Raw genomic sequence first — 19328 nt, 5'->3', positions numbered from 1 at the left:
CTGATTAATGCTGGTTCTGATTGGTTGGTTCTTATTGACTAGCTGATTAATGCTGGTTCTGATTGGTTGGTTCTTATTGACTAGCTGATTAATGCTGGTTCTGATTGGTTGGTTCTGACTGAGCTGAGTAATTCTGCAGAACACAGGAAGCAGAGGAGATCAATAATTTTTTCAAAGATCATCTGTCTTTTGTTAGAACAGCGACAGTTTTAATACAAATCTAAAATCTTTACTTTTTTTTTAGGTTAGATGCTGCAGCTTTAAGCTGAGGTTCGGTGTGAGAGTCACTACCAGGTGGAGCAGAAGCGGCGCTCTGTCTGAAATATTACTACCTGTAGCGTATCAGCGGTTCAACAGCGAGAGCAGAACCAACGTCTTACATCGCAGCTTGAAGAGTTAACCTGAAAAACATTTTATTTTAGCTTTCTGGCCGTGATGCTAATCCGGGTGAGTGTTGGTAGTTGTGCGCTGTTATCCCGCCGCTCCGGATGACCTTTTTTCCTGCATTGATCCTCGATGTAGCCAAACTCCGTCAAGGGTTTGTTTTTTTTAAATATCACATTAGATTATTGGGTTGATGCATTTTGACGACCTTCACCCCTTGAGGTAATTTTCCGCCACAACACGCAAACTTCCCCGTTCGCTCAGCGTTATAGTTCCACATCGCTTAGGACGTGTTGCTGCGCAGTGTGAAGGAAAGAGGAGGCGTGAGATGCAGGTGATCGGCAACAAGAGACCGTGATCAGTGATCACCGATCATACACATTTCCACGGAAATCAGCCGATTATGATCGGTGGCCGATCGATCGGCACACCTCTAGTAGATATGAATATAAAAAAAGTGTGTGTGCAAATACTTTCTGAGATGAAGCTGAACTAGGTGCAGCTTGAGTTCAGCAGTCTGGCTGTTTCTCAGCTTGGTGGTTTTGTTCTGGATGCTCCTCAGCCTCCTGCCTGCTGTTGGCCGAGCTGGACTTCAGCCATAAAGTTGTCACTGAACACGTGTCCAAAACAGCCTGATAGATATTAAAATAGGGTTTAATCTCGGGAAGACGCTGTAACTGTGCGCCGCCATAGCTTGGCGTTCACATATGAATTCAACTTCATGTTAGAGTTCACTTCCCATTAACACCTCTCGATAGAACACATTAGGGCTGAACCGATTCCTCGAGTGATTCGAGTACCTCGATTATTAAAATTCCTCGAGGAAAATGTTCCTGCCTCGAAGCTTCGTTAGTTTATGTTTTATCATTTAGCGCACCGTGTTTCAGCCGGAACATTATTTGCGTTGCGCGGAGCTCTGACTTCCGCCTCTGAGTTGTTGACGGAAGCTACGTGTTAGCGGCATGACGTCCAATCTTCAAGTTCGGCCCGCGGGGATTTTACTGATTGGTGATAATTCCGGGTTTTCATCGTTTTTGTGGGACCAATAAACATCCTTAAAATGACCGGCGCGATGCCGGGAGTCCGGCAGCCTTTCTGCTCCGGAGCTGCTGGTTGAACGGCGGGAAGAAGCTGAGGAGGATTTATACAGGTGAGCGGAGAGACTGAACACGGCGGGCGGCTGAGGGTTGATGCTTACAGGGTAAGAGCAGCTTTACGGACTGAACCGCACAATAAACTGATATCATCCCGGTCTGAACAAACGGGAGGCGGAACATGGCTGGTAGATGAGTTTCTGAACGGAGGAGCCGTAAATATCCCGTGTTGCTCCCCCGGTCTACAAAAAAGTAACTGGTATGGAAGCTCAAATGTGGAAAAAATAGACTGATGTTGATATCCGATAGTAACACTGGTGTTATGGAAGATTTACCAATATTTTATTTCATAATTGTTTTTATCCGATTACTCGATTAATCGTAAGAAAAATCTATAGATTACTCGATTACTAAAATAATCGTTTACAACAGCCGTAGAACACATAGTCATCCATAACTCGATCCAGAATTGCTTTCGATATCGGGACAGATCCGGGTATTATGGAATTGGTGCATCTTCAGTTGGAACCCTTTCTGCGTGTTTTCAGTAGTTGGAACCTTTTCTTTGAGCAAATTTCCAGCACTTTAAACCATGTATGTTTATTAATTTTGATCCTTTCTTTGTGTGGTTACTTTTTTCCATTTTTTTCCATTTTTTGCGTGTTTCTTTTGTTTCAGGCCGCAGCACCTGACGGGCCTCCAGCTGGTCTCTGACCTCTGCTCCGGCAGCCTGCAGGGCGCCAGCATCGGCTCCACCGACATCAGCCTGACTCCAGGGAAGGTCCGGTCGGGGAACCACACGGCCGACACGCAGACCGCAGGGTGAGGAGCGGCCGCTGCACGTCCCCCGACTCGATTTTCCCACGGCTTCTGTAATGTGTGTGTTTTCTGTCAGGAGTGTGTGTTTGCTGCTGCAGGCGGCCCTGCCCTGCGCGCTGTACGCCGACGCCGCCTCACAGCTCCTTCTGAAAGGAGGAACCAACGCAGAGATGGCCCCGCAGATCGACTACACTGTAAAGGTAAGCTGAGTGCTCCCCCTGCTGGAGCCACAGGATCACTGCAGCAGCGTCCAAAATAAAAGATTCACCAGTTTGTTAAATATTGACCAGTAGGTCCAGTTAGATGCTGTTTATATCGCTACATTCAACACAGAATCTGTTATCTTAGTTCGTATGGGTGCTTGAAATCCTTGGAAATCCTTGAATTTTGAATTTGTGTTTTCAGGGTTTGGAAAATTCTTGATTTGTGTAAAATGTATTTTGAAGTGCTTTATATTCAAACTGCATAGTTTCTTAATAAGGTACATTATTTAACCTAACAATTGATTAAAAGCTTAAATTTGTTTAAAAGACGTTTTTTACAGTTGAAACCAGATACGTCTAATTAAAAGACATTTCTTTCTCCGTGTCTGAAGTCAAATCAGACTAAATGTTTCTTGTTTTAGGTCAGTTAGTTACCAAAATTATTTCTATTAGTACAATTCCAGAATTTTTTGTTTTTAGATTTTATTTTGTAACTTTATTTGCATATTTTATTTCTGCATTTAATTTGAGGCAGGAAGGTTTTTTCTGTTTTTTACAATTTGGATTTATTCAGTGTAATAGTTATTTGTTACTCCTAATGGCTCAATGACATATTGATCTGTTTAACTGATAAAAATGGTTACCTAGCAACCATAGCGGTGCTCCAGCACATTTGGTAATCTGGTTTTACCGAGTATGTGGTTTACAATGGCTGCTGGAAAAGACAAAAGTTTTGTTGTTGACTTACCATCCAGAAACCAGCTGCTGCATTCTTGTTGGTTGTGCAGGAGGCTACACTTCTGCTTTTCAAATGTGTATGGTTGTTTAATTGCAGCCATTTTCACATGTTGGTGTAAACATTGAGGCCAGCAGCAGCTTATTTCGTTTTAAAGTTTTAAAGTAAAAACGGTTTGTTCTGAAAGGAGAACTGAAGAGATTTTGTTAAAAAAAAACATGTTTTAATATTTTAATAAATGTTTTAATAAACATGTTTTGTGTAGGCCATAGACCTCTTCCAACCTGTTCGAGGGAGTCTCCTTTATGGCAGATATTTAAAGTTTGGAACCGTAAATTCTCCATAAACTTCCTGGTTCCTCCTCCAGGTATTCAAGCCCATTGTGGAGAAGTTCGGCGTCCATTTTGACTGCGACATCAGGATGAGGTCCGTCCCCCGACTCCGCCGCCGTCCGGCTGCTGTTTCCTGTCAGAGACCCTGGTTGTCATGGCGTCTGTTTGTGCTGCAGGGGCTACTACCCTAAAGGCGGCGGCGAGGTGGCGGTGACGGCCCGGCCGCTCAAGGAGCTGCAGCCCGTCTCCCTGACGGACAGAGGAAACATCACAAAGATCCACGGCAGAGCCTTCGTGGCCGGAGTCCTGCCCTTCAAAGTAAAAGCTGATTTAAAGTCTTTTAATTTGGCTTGTTTGGTCTGTCTGAGCTGACTTCCTGTTTCTGTCTGCAGCTGGCTAAAGACATGTCCGCCGCCGCTGTTCGGACCATCAGGAAGGAAATCAAAGAACTTTACATCAACATCCAGCCAGTGCAGGAAAAGGAGAAGGCCTACGGGAACGGCAACGGCATCATGTAAGCCCCGCCCACCCGCTGATGTCACAGCACCAGCAGCTCTCTGATTGGTCGCTCTGTTTCAGAATCATCGCAGAATCGTCCACAGGCTGCCTGTTCGCAGGATCGGCTCTGGGAAAGAAAGGTGAGGATGACCAGCAGGGGGCAGCACCCCTCTGGAAACCGATCAGTGTGTTTTCATCACTGCAGAGGAATCGGGAGCAGTTTGATGGTTTTACTGGAGGACAAGCTTCACTTCATACCAGGGCTGATTTGGTTAATTTTTCCACCAATGTACTCTTTTGGTTTCCAGAGTTTAGAGTGATGTCAGAACTCTCAGGGCGGCCATCTTGTTTCAGAAGTTTGTTTACAGCTTCTATTTATTTGGACCTTGAGTTCAGGTCATCTCTACAATAAAATATTAGAGCCAGGATATTTTTTATTATTTATGAGGATAAAGTCATGTGACAATGAAGGTTCCAGGTCCCGCCCCCTGTGACCTCTGACCTGTTGTTTCAGGTGTTTATGCGGATAAAGTGGGAATAGAAGCAGCTGAGATGCTGCTGAGAAACCTCAGACACAACGGCTGCGTGGACGAGTTCCTGCAGGACCAGGTGAGGCTGCAGCACGCCGTGAGGATGATGATGATGATGATGTCACTGACCCTTCCTCCTCCTCAGCTCATCATCTTCATGGCGCTGGCGAAGGGAACGTCTCGGATTCGGACCGGCGCCGTGACGCTGCACACGCAGACGGCCATCCACATCGCAGAGCAGCTCACTCAGGTCAGACAGCCAGAAGCTGAACCTGAGATCAGATCGCAGCTGGAGACGCTCCAGTGGGAAATGATTCAAGTCTAACGGGGAAATTCGTCATTTTAGTTTCTCAAAATACTAACTTGCCTGTTCATAATATTTTACTCACTGAAATCTGTTAGGAAATGGATAAGTCATGTTGTTTCCACAGTTATTTCCTCTGGTTATCGATGCCAAGGAGTTCTGCTCCCACTTTTACTTTCAGATGGTTGTGATACGTAACCGTGGCAACAAGCGATTGTCTTTATAACCTGGAGCAGCTTTTTGCGCCTCAAAAACTGAAATAATACCTGAACTGTGAGTTGAGAGAAGTAGGAAGTTCAAACAGTCTCTTCTATCACAGATTCAAAGAGAAGTGGCAAAAGCAAAGGAGGAGGATTAGCAGGGATGATTTCATCCAGGATGTGTTCCTGGGGAATATTGAGCTGTTAGCCTGTCATTACAGTCATAAAACTGTCATAAAGCAGCAGTCTTCAGTCAGAGGGCTCTTTAAAGCCGTTGTAAGACTGACTGCTGCAGGAGAAGAAGAAGAATTTGTGATGCGAGTTTAAATCTCCCCACATGATGCTGCCACCACCGTACTTCCCCGTTAGGATGGTAGAAACTTCCCTGTTTTAGTCTCAGAAAACATTTTTCCCCTGGAGCTGCTTTATAAGTAGAATCAAAATCAACTCTTTTAGACTTTTATTTTGAAACTTTAATTCTTCCTGTTCCTGTTGTGTCTGCAGGCGAAGTTTACAGTAACGAAGAGCGAAGACGAGCTGAGCAGCGGCGTCACCTACATCATCGAGTGTCAAGGATCTGGAGTGGTTAACCCCAACCTGTAGACACACACACACACACACACACACACACACACACACACACACTCTGCTGGACTCGTAGCTGCTCCTGACATGGCCGACCCTCTTAGTTTCTGTCGCTCAGGGGTTTTTTTTTTGTTTCCTTAATAATGTGATGAAATAATTAAATAAAATTCTTCCAAACAATCAAGATTTTTTATGGTTTTTGTTTCATTTTAAACATATTTTTGCTTTTGGGGAAACTGAATGAAAGCAGCTGAATTCTGGGTAATGTAGTTTCCTCCAGCTGAGGATGGGAGAACAGAAGCAAAGCGTGACCTTTTCCAGACTCCAGCTGCTGGATCAGAACCAGAACTTCCTGTGCCGCCCCGTTTCCGTGGCGTCAGCGGCGCGGTGTCGTGTTGACCTGCTGCAGGTGAGCTGGAGTCCGGCTCCATGTGTTGAAACCCGAGGCTGCTGTAAGCTCACACCTCTGTCCTCCTCCGGCACCGGCCGTAACCCGACCCGGGTCGCCACTGGTACCGCCGCAGAGTCCTGGCTCAGTGTCCTCACAGTCCGCCGGCCGTCCTACAGCATGACGGAGACGGGGCCCTGGAGGAGGCACCAGGACCAATCCCAGGCCCCGCAGCCCACACCGGGACCTGGACCCGCTCCTGGACCCGGACCAGCACCAAACCGCGTCTGGATCTCACTGATTGCAGGTCAGTTTGGCTTCATGAAGCTGATTTTGCTCACCTGGACTCTGAAACCCAAAAACCTTCAAATCAGAGCAAATTTCTTCTTCAGCAGGTTTTCCTCTGCAGTTTTTTTTTACAGGTGCTTGAATTCTTTGAAAGTCCTTGAATTTAATTTTGTGTTTTTTAAGGTTTGTAAAGTGTATAAAGTCCTTGAAAGTGCTTGAAATTAATATTGCACAGTATAGTAATAAAATACAAAATAATGTTCGATTAAAAGAATGAATTTGGGAAACTTGTTGAAACGCGTAATAAAAAGACGGATACATTTCCCCCTCTCTGAAGTTAGCTAATTTATTCTAGTTTTGGGTCGGTTATAATGTCTAAAATTATTTCTAATAGTTAATTTGATGTTGGTGAAGAGAAATTGCTTGCAATAAGCAATGGTGTATGTACTCAAATTGTTATAAATTTGTGAAAGAAAATTACTTTATTCTATTTTATTTAGATGCACCTGTATAAAACAATTAGAGTAAAATTTGAAAATATATCTCAATTATATTTATGGAGCACTTTGAGTTTTTAATGAGTATTTTATGGTAAATTTAGTCTAAAGCTTCATTTATTCCCTTTTTTGTGTTGAAGTCCGAAGGAGTAGAACCAAACATACGCTGTAGTCATACACACAAAGTTAAAAATTCAGTTCAGAATTACGCAACTCGAAAAACTACATTTTATTTTACTGTAAAGCAAGCATTATACGATAAAATGACTTATTTGAGTCAAATTCCCTGGTTTTTCGGGGGTTCCTGTTTTTCTTCCTGGGGTATTTCCCAGTGGACCATGAACGCGGCACAAAGTGTTCTGTTCGCTGATTGGCTGCGGTGTCCCGTAGAGCGGCTATCGTTGTTATGGCAACGTATCTTAAGGAGGGATTTGGTCAATCAGAGTTTCAGACTCTCGTCAAGCTTGCGGAGCTTTAACATGCTAATATGCTAATCAGGGCATATTTATCGGGTAAAGGGGGAGAAACAAAACAAGAGAAGCAATGGGAATAAATTCGAAGTGAACGAGAGGAAGCTACAGTGACCGATGGGAAGCTGAGGAGGAAGTTTTACAACTTTTTTAACACGCTGTGTGCGGTTCGCTGCTAGCTCCTCAACGGCTAGAGCTGCTAGCAGTTTGAAAACTTTCTGAAGCCGCCCAGGAGTTAGACGGACCCTTTCTGGAGTTTGCGGCAGAAGCTGAACGAGTGCAGGAATTAGACTTGACCCATGACCGTGGAGGCGTGAATCGCTCCCCGGTCCTGTCTACCCTGTTCCGGATGGCTGAGGAACGCGAGCCGCGGGGAGCGGCAGAGTTGATCAAAGGTAACTTTAAGCAATATGACGTTAAAATGAGTAATAAAACTAAACGCCACATGACTAGTTAATTAATAAACATTAAAATATGATACTTGAATTTAAGAAACTCACTTTATAACCTTTTTTTTTTACAACCTTTCAAAGTTCCCATTTTGATCAGCATTCAATTAGTTTGGACTATTCCTCTCAACCTTTTTAAGTAAAATGTATTATATAACGTTCATTACATAATACAAATTATATTCTTTATTTACAATTATTGTTTAATTTCAAAACAGATTATTTTTGTATTGAATCTACCAGAGGTGAGTATTGTACTAAAGCAGTACTTTACATATGTTTACTCAATGTCACATGACCTTTTTCTCTTTAAAGTTTTTACTTTTTAATTTATTTTTATATTCTTTCTCACTGTTTATTCAATGTCACATGCTGTTTTTATCTTAATTATGTAAAGCACTTTGCTGCTGAAATGTGCTATACAAATAAAGTTTGATTGATTGATTGATTGATTTACTCAAGTAAAAGATAAACGTTAAAGCAATTATTCAAGAAAGAAGAATAAAGTATTTTGTAAAAAGATTACCTAATCAGAACATCTGATTTAATCTTTAAAAATAAAATTATGTCCCAATATTGGTATTTTAACAGCAGGAATATATTTATTAATTCTAATAAATAACATGATTAAAAAGCAATAAGTCCAGACAGACAAATACTTTTCTAAATTAATTTTTTTATATGTAAAATGAATAAAAATACAAAACTTACCGCAGGTAATTGTATGTCAGAACAGAGTAAAGTACTTCCAATGACGATATACAGTATTTACCGTCTTAATCTCCAAAAGGCTCAGCAGTTAGAAAATATAAAGTATTTTATTTTTTCCCCACAAAGTGTCACCACTAGTAGCTATGATGTTTAAATTCAATCTTTGAAGTTAACCATCAAAGATTAAATATTATCTCTTAAAACAATATTTTTATTAAACCAGAATTTTTTTCTTCTTCCATTTTTCAGTCAAAATGTTTGAAGTTGTCGGTCAGCTGAACGTTTCAACCGGCAGGCGGAGGAGCCGCCGCTGGACATTTAATTAGTCTAATTTTGCAGCCATGAGTTGTTTTGACTTGAGCTGATCTTTCCCGTCTCTCAGGCTGCAGCTTAGTCATGATGAGTACAGGAAGCGGTCACAGCCAGTTAAAGCCGTGTGGGAAATCTGGTCTGAGATCACTGGTTTGGTTTAATGGGACAGCAAACATCCCAGTTGATCCGACCCAGGTGGTTCACTGGGACTCCAGAATGATGACGCAGGAGTTTAAAGGAGTTTGTTGAAAAATAATTAAAACTGTAACCATCAGACTGCATTTTATTATCTTTGTATTGTTTCTACAGATGTGGGATTTAATAATTCGTTCATTCAAATTAAATAGCATTGTAATTAAAGTGTATTGTTTTGTTTTGAACATAGGTTTTAAAAAACAACAATGTAGGAATAAAATCCTCTAAATCTTTATTTTATTTTCCTAAGTCTTTTCTGTCTGGATGAAACATAAACACAACCATCCTAAATTTCCTGTTTCACTTTCACACTGCAACATTTTGTAATACCAACAAATGTTTGACATCACAGAAAAGTGCAAGATTCAAACCAAACCACAACCAATTTTCTCCCCAAATATCTGACATGTTGGTTTTATTTCAGCTGTTTTATTCCATCTTTTATCCACAGCTAGTTTTAGATTTATAAATATCATGAATTTGGTTTGATTCAGTTTTAATGTTTCTGTTTATGCTCTTGTCTGCATGAGTTTCTGTTTATTCGATGCAGAAAAAACATATTTGCGTGTCAAATGAGGCAAATTCAAGCATTTTTGTTACATTTATCATTGATTAACATGATATTTTTTACATTATTATCCAGAATAATAACAGACTGAACATTGATCCCTGTGGGACACCATAAGTAATGTCTAACAAGTCAATCTTTTACATTTAGCAAATAGAAACCATTTTAACTGACAGAAGTTTGGTTTGATTTATTGGTATCGGGGGGGAAAATCAGCTTCTGCTTATTTGTCCTGTTGTCTGAACTGACAGCTTTACTGGTTTTTTTCTGGTTGGTTCCTGAGACGTGACCAAAGACAGTCTGGTTTTCTGGACGTATTGAATAATAAAGGTTTGCTGCTGTTTTCGTGTTTCTCCTGATCAGCTTTGTTTTGCCAAGCTGTCGACTCATCAGGAAGGAAACGAGGTGTGTGAAAAGGCCGTCCTGCTGCCTGTAGAGTCTGAAACACTTTAAAAATATGATTTGTATAAAAATCGAGAGCTGCTGTGATGATGAAATGAGCCAGAATCTCCCCGGTGTTTGTTCATCTGAGTCTCGGCTCCCAGGAGGTTTTTCAGAGGGAATCATAACCTGTAGCATCTGGTTTGACTGTAATATTGAATGTTTCCCTGCAGACCGTCTGTACTTCGCCACGTTACGCAGCAAACCCAAAAGCACCATCAACACCCACTACTTCTGCACCGACGACGAGTTTGTCTACGAGAAGTAAGTCTGACTTCAAACTGCTTTCACTCATTTACAACACGGCTGTAAATCATCACCAGAGAAAAGATGGAGGGTTTTGACTCAAAAACTTAAATAAATGTTTCATTATTTGTGATGTTTGAGACACTTTAAAGGTTAAAAAAGTTGGTTTTCTTTTTCACAAACCAACTTTCTCCTTCTGTCTCCAAAACGCTGCTAATATTTAGTTTTACATGAAAGTGATGAAATGTTGAGCTGAGTTATGACTGAATGAATCAGTTTGGTTTCTTTGTTTGTTCATCAGAAGCCAAAAGTCAAGTGATTTCAGGTCCAGATTTATTTCTCTGCTCCGTGTTTAATATCTGGCAACTCGTTCTCTGTTTATCTGTTCTTGCTGCTTCAGGTCTTTTAATCAAATAAAAACATTGAAAATGAATCAGTTTGATCCTGAGAAAATGGGTTCCAGGTTCCTTGAAGTTAGACAAGTCATGATAAACTTTGTGTTAAACCAGTGGTGTCCAAACCTTTTGGGCAAAGATGTCAAGTTGGAAGAACTCTGGCAGCCACAAAATATTTAGTATTTTTTCTTTTTAATTGTAATTGCAATTTTTTATTTTTTTTTAAATTTAGGTTGTTCCTGAACTGTGATCAAGGGCCGCCCAAAATCATTCTGCGGGCCACAAATGGCCCCCGGGCCGCACTTTGGACACCTCTGTGTTAAATGATAATATTGCATGATAACGCAGGTTTTTACCCTCTGATACCACTAAAACTTAATGTTTAGATATTTTAAATATCCAGAATAAAACAATAAAACCAGATTAAAAAATGCAAAACTGGAGCTATAAATGAAACGGATTTGGAAACAAAACCACCTTTTTTATCATGTGATGAACTGAGTTATTATGACATCATGCAGCTTTCATGTGAGAACAAATGTAAACAAAAGGGAATATTTTAATATTTTTGAGTAAAAAACATTTTTCCGTCAGAAGTGTCAGCTGAGTTTGGGGCGACCTGCTGCATGTTGGATCGTTCTGAAACCTTCCCACACGCAGGAAGTATTTCTGGACTTGCAGTGGGGATTGTCAGCGTTACTTCCTGTTTCCTGCCTGCGGACTCGGCTTCATGCCGTTTCTCTTGTTTTCTGCCCAGTTTCTACGCAGACTTCGGGCCGCTGAACCTGGCCATGCTCTACCGATACTGCTGCAAGCTCAACAAGAAGCTGAAGGTGAGTTTCTCTGCTGCTGACCCTCCCTGTGCAGGAATGTCCTGAATGCGGCGCGGAGCGATGCGAGCGTGACGCAGCCTCCCGCCGAGGCACCGTTAAACACGCTGCCTCTGTGTGTTTGTGTTGGTTGCCGTGGCGCCCAGATTCCTCAGGCGACCGGACGGTCCGGATCGGCGTGACTTTCTCCGAGTCGGATCATGTTTCATCACACTGACGGAGCATCTGGGTTCACCTGCAGCTGGTTCCCGTTTAAACCAGTCAGACTCACTGGGAGCTGATGTCACTCACTGCTCTGAACGTCTAAAGAGCTAAAAATAAAAACTGGTTTAGAGCCGTAAATGTTGCGTAACTTTTAGTAAAAACGCAACTTAGACATTTTTAATAACAATCTGATTTGTGGCCATTTCTTAAAAAGTACCGTTTTATTTCTGTTTGTAGGTTTAAAAACATTTACAAAGTCAGGATTAATTTTTTCCACAGGAAGTTGTTTGTGGAAAATTATTTAAATGAAAGAAAGCACTTATTTTTCACCATAATAAAATGTAATAAATAAATCAAGTTTCTTTGTTTATTTCAGCAACAAGGCAGGTCAAAGTTCTTTACATCATAAAAACACAAAAGTAAAAAGTAATAAACAATAAAACCTTAAAGTTTTCACTCTTTGGCATCTGAACACAAATGTTTGCCATCATTTCATTACCAAGGAGAGAACCAGCTCTTCCTTTCTTCCCATCGCTCTGTAATGCTGCTGGTCTGCAGTGCTTGGCGTCATGTTGTCATCTGGGTTCTAATGAGCTCTCCTGCCGGTGCTGCCGGGCCGATCCGGGTCCAGCGGGTTCATCACGGAGCCTCTAATGAGAAAACGGAGGCAGCTGACGGTTCAACAGTCGGCTGAGAGAATCTGCAGCTCGCCGTTTCCTCTGATTCAGCCGCTGCAGTCTGAACCCGACCGGCTGTAATTCAGTTCACACGTTCATAACGCACGGAAAACGCTCGGCTTCTGTTGGAATGAAGGAAAGCGACGAGTGACTGTGTTTGTGTTTCTGTGCAGTCGTTCACGCTGACCAGGAAGAGAATCGTTCACTACACCAGCTTCGACCAGAGGAAGCGCGCCAACGCCGCCGTGCTGATCGGCGGCTACGCCGTGAGTCCGACTCTCAGCTCATCCCACCACCACTTTAAAAACTGAGAAAAACACTTTGAATCTCTGCTGGTTGTTTATAAAGACAAACAAGAACATCACGGGTTTCCAAAATAAACTCCAAAATCTAATTTCTCTGCCATTTTTTGCTCTAAAAAGCTTTGAGTTTTGACCAAAGATGATGAAATATTCTCAGATTTGTTTTATTTAACTGATGAAACTCGCCTGTTTTAGTGGAATGTTTGTTCCCAGCTACATGCTAACTGGTTAGCTTTGACTTTACAAAACCACCTGCAGGAAACAATTCAGTTATTTATCCCAAAGAGAGAAATTACATTTTGTGACTGATTTCATCCAAGACTCTTCAAACCATTGTTGCTGATGGGTCTCCAGTAGCAGTCAGCCCCGCAGCGACTCTAAATACGCCTCTGACTGAAGTCAGTCAGTCTAGCAGTCTCATGACCGTTGTGACATGCTAACAGCTCAACATCCAGGCACTATTCACTGCTAATCCTCCTCCTTTGCTTTTGCAGCAGCTCTGAGAGTCTCTGTCTGGCCGTATGTAGAGCTGAATGTTAAACTCAGTAATTACTTCAAAAAACCATAATGTTGTTGTTGTTTTGAGACCATTTTCAGGTAACATAATGATAAAAATCAAAGATCAATAAACTTTAAATTCTAATAAATATTTATCACTGGAACTGAAGACATTTTAAATAAATAATAAATAAAAACAACAGAAACAACAAATCAAATGAATCATGAAATCACAAAATCATCCTTAAAAAAAAAAAACAGAAACTGAGACCAAAACATCAGACTGAAGATTTAAACATCCAGATTTTGGTAAAAAGAGAAAAAAACCATAAGTTAAATTACTGTGCTTCTTTTAATTGATCATGTGATTTATTGATTTATTGATTTATTGGGACAGGCTTCAGGCTGATCTTTATCCAACGTTCAACCCAACATTTCTACATTAAATGATCCGTTCTGCTTTCCGCTTAGTTCTGGTTTTGTTGGATCTTTGTTGTTCCGGATCTTTGTTGTCTCCTAGTTCTGGAGTCCCAGTCCAGTCTGGAAGTTCCAGAACCAGAAACCCGGCTGGTTCTGGTTCTGGTCCAGAACTCTGCAGGTGGGACGGTAGACACACACACTCTCTCCTGCTGCGTTTCGCACGTTGAATATTTGATGGCGCTGAAACAAAAGGTGATTGTGTTCACGGAGCGGCTTCTGGCTCCGACACAATCGGACCGGGTCGGACCCGGCCAGAACCGCAACAATAAGAGTTGTTCATATTTTCTGATGCAGAACGGTTTCCAGCGTTCCCTCTGCTCGTCTCTAAGACGGCGTCGACGTTCAACAGGATCATCCAGAACCTTCAGATAATCAGAAATGTTTCCACTAAAATGTGTGCAAAACTTTGTCAATCAGCAATAAATCAATTAATCAATAAATCGCATGTTTTCCTCTTTTCTCTCTTTCTACCAAAAGCTGGATGATAAAAGTTTCCAGTCTGGTGTTTAGGCCTTAAGTAGCCCTTATTTTGAAGGGCAGTATTGTTTCCATAATTAATTTTGTTTGTTGTTTTGTTTGTTTATTTCTGATATTTAAATTGTCTTATTGGGCCAGAGTTGAATGTTCCTTAAGAATTTAAAGTTTGAGAATGTGTTTGTTCATTATTATTAGCGTCTTATTACTTAAAATGGTCTCAAAACAACAATATTATCATTTTACTGTCATAACTTCTGGGACAATAATGGTCCAGTAAAGTTTTGCTGTCATGACCGGCAAACGCTAAAGTTAAAAAAAGATCATTTCCTTTAAATAAGAAACACAAAGTTTACACAACAAGTCATTAATAAACAAGCCGCTCCGTCATCATCATCATCTTCTTTGTCGTTTCCTCCAGTAGTAACATCCTGTGGTTGATCATGTGACTCTTATGAGGCTAAAAAATAGTTTTTATTTCAGTTTTATGAAATAAACCAATTTCCACTTCATCCTGGCTCCAAAACTTTTATCATAAAATGTAAATTTTTCCAGATTGTCGTGTTTCCATGAGCAGATCTATTTCCTAAACGTGGCATTGGAGCGTTGTATGGAACCGCAGCCGGAGTTTCCTGCAGTTTGATGACGTCACGATGCTTTTCCTTCCTGCAGGTGATTTACCTGAAGAAGACGCCAGAGGAAGCCTTCAGAGCGCTGATCTCTGGATCCAACGCCGTCTACCTGCCCTTCAGGTGAGTCACCGTCTCACACACACACACACACACACACACACACACACACACACACACACACACACACACAGTGGAGGACTGACGCCATTAATCACATTAATAATCAGCTGGTTTAATAATCAATCTCTAACTGGATCATGCACTTAAAAAAGCAATTTGCTGTAAAAACCAACGTAGTAATTAAACTATAAAATGTTTCTACATTCAGCATTTAAGATAAAACACTTTTACCTGTTTTATTCACTAAAGGAACGTTACGGTTCTACATTTTAGACAATAAAATGTTTATTTTCCTATTTAAAGAAGGGATTGAATTATTTGTTTAATGTATTTCTAATAATATTTTAAAAAAAGGTTTGAGGTTAAAATAAAAATCTATAAAATGTTCTGATTGTTTTATCCGATTAATCGTCAGAAGAATCGATTAATAAAATAGTTGATAGTTGCAGCCTGACTTATATTTCAGGTGAAATGTGTGTCAGTCATATAGTTTTACTGTTTTTATCAGGATAATTAGATTTGTAATGAATTTGGATGTCTTTTATGAAGTCTAAGTAAATTAATTTACTGTTATTAATTTGCATATTTAATCGTCTAACTTTTTCCTAGCTTGTTTTCCTGTCATAGTTTTTATGAGCTTGTTGCAGCCTGACAGCATTTTGCCACAACCTAAATATCACTGCAGTAGATTTTAATCAAAACATTTATTTCATCCCAGTAAAAACCAAATGATCCCTTTAGGTCCATCAGAGTCTCTGCAGGTTCTGGATGTTTGTCTGTAAAACATCTAAATAACCTGGTGAAACTTTTCCTTGCTAACTTTTCTTCCTCCAGTTGCACTAAAATTATTCAGTTTTAAGCTCCTTTTGTTGTTCCAGAGAGATTTATGATGAACCTGCTGGCGTTTATTAGCAGGAGTTGATGGTTGCAGGATGTTTGCAGGATTCAGAGGTGAAAGTTTAGTTGCTCTGGTTCAGCTGATCCTAGAGAAGCTGAACTTTAAAAGTCGACCAAACGACTCCAGAGGCAGGAAGTGATTCCTGCTGTGAGGACTTAAAGGTTTCCTCAAAGCTTTTTGGGTGAGTTCATGGGTCAGAGCCGAAATGTTCCAGCTCCAGTTTCCTTCTGGCTGCTTGGTCCTGACGGGAAAAACCCAAACGTTTAAAACGATTATTTCATCTAGAACAGAAACAAAACGGTCAGGAATGTTTTCACGCAGCCCAGAACCAGAACCAGAACCAGACTAAACATGTGAGCTCTGGTGGCCGACGCTCAGCTGGAGGCAGCAGAGGAAATATTTACCCTCAGATTCACTTTTCAAGCCGATGACATCATCAGACTTCCTGTCCTGGAAGGAACTGGAGGAGGAAACTGAGTCCAGTTTCACCAGTAAACGGTTCTGACTGGGAGAACTGGAGTTCAAGCTTCTGCCACCGCTGACCCAAACAGAGGAGCACAGCGTGTGTGTGTGTGTGTGTGTGTGTGTGTGTGTGTGTGTNTGTGTGTGTGTGTGTGTGTGTGTGTGTGTGTGTGTGTGTGTGTGTGTGTGTGTGTGAGAGAGAGAGAGAGAGAGATAAAGGGCTTTTTGTTGCCATCAACACGCTGCGCGGTTACATAACAGCGGAGCCGCTGAAAGGAGGAAGACTTTGTTCTGCCGGCCGCATGAGGAGCTCTGATGGATTAAACATGATGCGGACAGGCCACGCCCACCGAGCGAGGCCTTCACTGACCGCGCGGAAAATGACCGCCGGGCTTCCTGAACCCCCCAGATCCTGTTGGCAACAACGTGAAATTAGTTTTAAAGAAGTTCTTCCTGAAATAGGAAAAGCAACCAAATCTGGAGTTTACTCCCGAGTTTCTGAGTGAGAAAGTTCTGGTTCTCCTTTCTTAGGAGAATATCTGTGCAATCAGAGGTTCTGGTTCTGGTTCAGAGCAGTTCAGAACCAGAACCAGAGGGTTCAGGTCAAAGTTCATCACTACACCCAGACTTAAGCAGCTTTATGCGAAATGAAAAACACGTTTTCCCAAGTTGTTTACAAACAACTCAAACCTTTATTACCACATTTCTGATGTAAAATGTGTGAACTGGACGCATGTGATGGATAAAAATCCTCGTCTTGTTGACAGACTGAGACTTTTTCTGGTTCCACTGCTTAAAGAAAGTTTCTCTAAAACTGGCAGCAGGTTCTGGAGTTGAGTTAAAACCCGTCCAATCAGGGAGCCACAAATGCATGGATCTAAAGCTAAGCCCTTAAAATGGCTTAAATTCACTTAAAAAATGTAAGTTGGCCTCAAGTACGTCAATCCCAGGTCTTAAATTGTATCGTGGCAGGACTTTTTAATTTCATGTTTAGTTTTTATTATTCACTGGATTTTCTGTCAGGCAAACGTTTGGGTCACATGCAGACGTCTTCATTACGGACTCTGAAGTGGTTTAGGCTAACGCTAACTAGCTGCTAATGTAAACATGCTAACTAGCTAACTAGCCTTTTGGGATCAAGGCGACATTTTTTCCTGATGCAAAACCACATGATGATCTGCTGTGATCAGTTTTCCTTCATCTCTCCGATAAAACGGATTATTTTGGTTTTATTTTACTAAAATCAACTCGTCTGTATCTCTACTGACGTTCTGTGTCTCTGCAGGGACGCCTCCTTTGGGAATTGCACCTACAACCTCACAGTGCTGGACTGTCTGCAGGGGATCAGGAAGGTGAGATCAGAAGCCGCCAGAAACGTTTATACTGTGAGATGAAACGTTGTTGAGCAGAGAAGAAAAGAGCCTGAGATCCAAACGTTGGACTCCAGAGGGAACGGGAAGCGGTCGGGAACGGGGAGCGGGAAGCGGTCGGGAACGGGAAGCGGACGGGAACGGGAAGCGGTCTGGAACGGGAAGCGGTCTGGAACGGGAAGCGGTCGGGAACGGGGAGCGGACGGGAACGGGGAGCGGGAAGCGGTCGGGAACGGGAAGTGGACGGGAACGGGAAGCGGTCTGGAACGGGAAGCGGTCGGGAACGGGGAGCGGGAAGCGGTCGGGAGCGGGAAGCGGTCGGGAACGGGAAGTGGACGGGAAAGGGAAGTAGTCGGGAATGGGAAGCGGTCAGGAACGGGAAGCAGTCGGGAACGGGAAGCGGTCGGGAACGGGAAGCGGTTGGGAACGGGAAGCAGTCAGGAACGGGAAGCAGTCTGGGAAGTTCTCAGCTGCAGATTACTGTAACATAACGGCTCAGCGTGTCGAAGAGCCTCTGAACAACAGCCAATCAGAGGCCGGTGGATAAGCGGTCATAAGTGTGAATAATCCGTTCCTGATGTGATTACGTGCAGCAGAGACCCGGCGGTTTAACTGGGAATACTGGGATCTGGTGCTGCAGACTGCAGAGAAAAGACTTGAAATCTGGCTGCTGCTCTTTAACTTCCTGCCGCCTTCACATCGTTCTGGTTGATCAATAATTCATTGTTTCTGAAGGACTTCACCTGTTTTGTTTTTTTCGATCTTGACCTCAGTCACCAGTCCTGCTGGTCAAACATCTTTACTTTCATCTGTTCCTCACTGATTATATATCAGTAATTAACTCCCATGTTTTACACGTTTCTTGAAATATTGTTTTTAAATGTGATTCTTCATTATCTGCTTGAAACCATCTAAAAGCATCAGAAGACGCTTTTATTGGTCACTGAACCGGGTGAAGGAGGAGCTTTTGGTTTCTCGCCACTTCCTGCTTTACAAAATGGAAACTAAAATGGAGGCGTCAGATTTTAGCGGCTGGAGGATTTCTCTTTAAAGACCAGGAGCCATTTCTGCTGCTAGCGCTAAGCTAACATGTTAGCTTTGGTTGTATTTACCCAGAATGCTCCGAACCAGAGTTCATTCAACCGAACCCAGACTGAGGTTTGGAGGACCAGAGATCCTCCCCAAACAAACCGGACTTTCGAACCAAACGGACTGGAGTCGGATTAAATTGGGTTAAACAGCTGGAGTGAACGGCTGCAGGACGCCGGCTGTAGGACGCCGGACACCGGCTGCAGGACGCCGGACACCGGCTGCAGGACTCCGACTGCAGGACTCCGGCTGCAGGACGCCGGCTGCAGGACTCCGGCTGCAGGACTCCGGCTGCAGGACTCCGGCTGCAGGACTCCGGCTGCAGGACGCCGGCCTTTGGAACCGCTGGTTTCATTAATCTGACCTCCAAAGACGCTTTCAGAAGGAGAAAAGAACAACGATGATTCACCAAACGGTGGAGAACTGGACTCATTATTCTGCCTGGCGGACCCAAACGCCGTGACCAGCAAACAGCTGGCATCATCCTGACAGGACAGAAAGAAACAAAGTTCAAAGTTCATTTTCTTTCCCAGTGACACTTCCTGTAACCTCTGACCTTTAGCATGTTAGCATCCAACGGCAGTCCGAGCGGTGCAGTGGGAGATGACATGGATCTGCATGACGGGTTTCATTTTTCTGCGTTTGGT

At 42.3% G+C, this 19328-nt stretch overlaps 2 protein-coding genes across 4 annotated transcripts in view; both read left to right on the top strand.

Annotated features, from left to right (window-relative positions):
• Positions 1–5871, top strand: part of rtca (RNA 3'-terminal phosphate cyclase) — a 10115-nt gene extending 4244 nt beyond the window's left edge. The window contains exons 4-12 of the mRNA XM_008406370.2: positions 2157–2300; positions 2374–2497; positions 3604–3662; positions 3745–3886; positions 3961–4082; positions 4148–4206; positions 4581–4675; positions 4742–4846; positions 5605–5871. Of these exons, the coding sequence (XP_008404592.1) occupies positions 2157–2300; positions 2374–2497; positions 3604–3662; positions 3745–3886; positions 3961–4082; positions 4148–4206; positions 4581–4675; positions 4742–4846; positions 5605–5703 (949 nt within the window). The 3' untranslated portion in view covers positions 5704–5871. The remainder of the gene's footprint in view (positions 1–2156; positions 2301–2373; positions 2498–3603; positions 3663–3744; positions 3887–3960; positions 4083–4147; positions 4207–4580; positions 4676–4741; positions 4847–5604) is intronic.
• A 1403-nt stretch (positions 5872–7274) lies between these two features.
• Positions 7275–19328, top strand: part of cdc14ab (cell division cycle 14Ab) — a 27393-nt gene continuing 15339 nt past the window's right edge. Inside the window, exons 1-6 of one of the 3 annotated variants that reach the window (XM_008406368.2) lie at positions 7275–7723; positions 10178–10268; positions 11403–11478; positions 12530–12622; positions 14783–14862; positions 17508–17574. In XM_008406368.2, the coding sequence (XP_008404590.1) occupies positions 7678–7723; positions 10178–10268; positions 11403–11478; positions 12530–12622; positions 14783–14862; positions 17508–17574 (453 nt within the window). In that variant the 5' untranslated portion in view covers positions 7275–7677. The remainder of the gene's footprint in view (positions 7724–10177; positions 10269–11402; positions 11479–12529; positions 12623–14782; positions 14863–17507; positions 17575–19328) is intronic. The other 2 variants (XM_008406367.2, XM_008406369.2) reach the window with 2 other exon arrangements.

Source organism: Poecilia reticulata, linkage group LG4, assembly GCF_000633615.1.
Source record: "Poecilia reticulata strain Guanapo linkage group LG4, Guppy_female_1.0+MT, whole genome shotgun sequence".
Taxonomy (NCBI): domain Eukaryota; kingdom Metazoa; phylum Chordata; class Actinopteri; order Cyprinodontiformes; family Poeciliidae; genus Poecilia; species Poecilia reticulata.
This window is presented reverse-complemented; position numbering and strand designations above follow the sequence as displayed.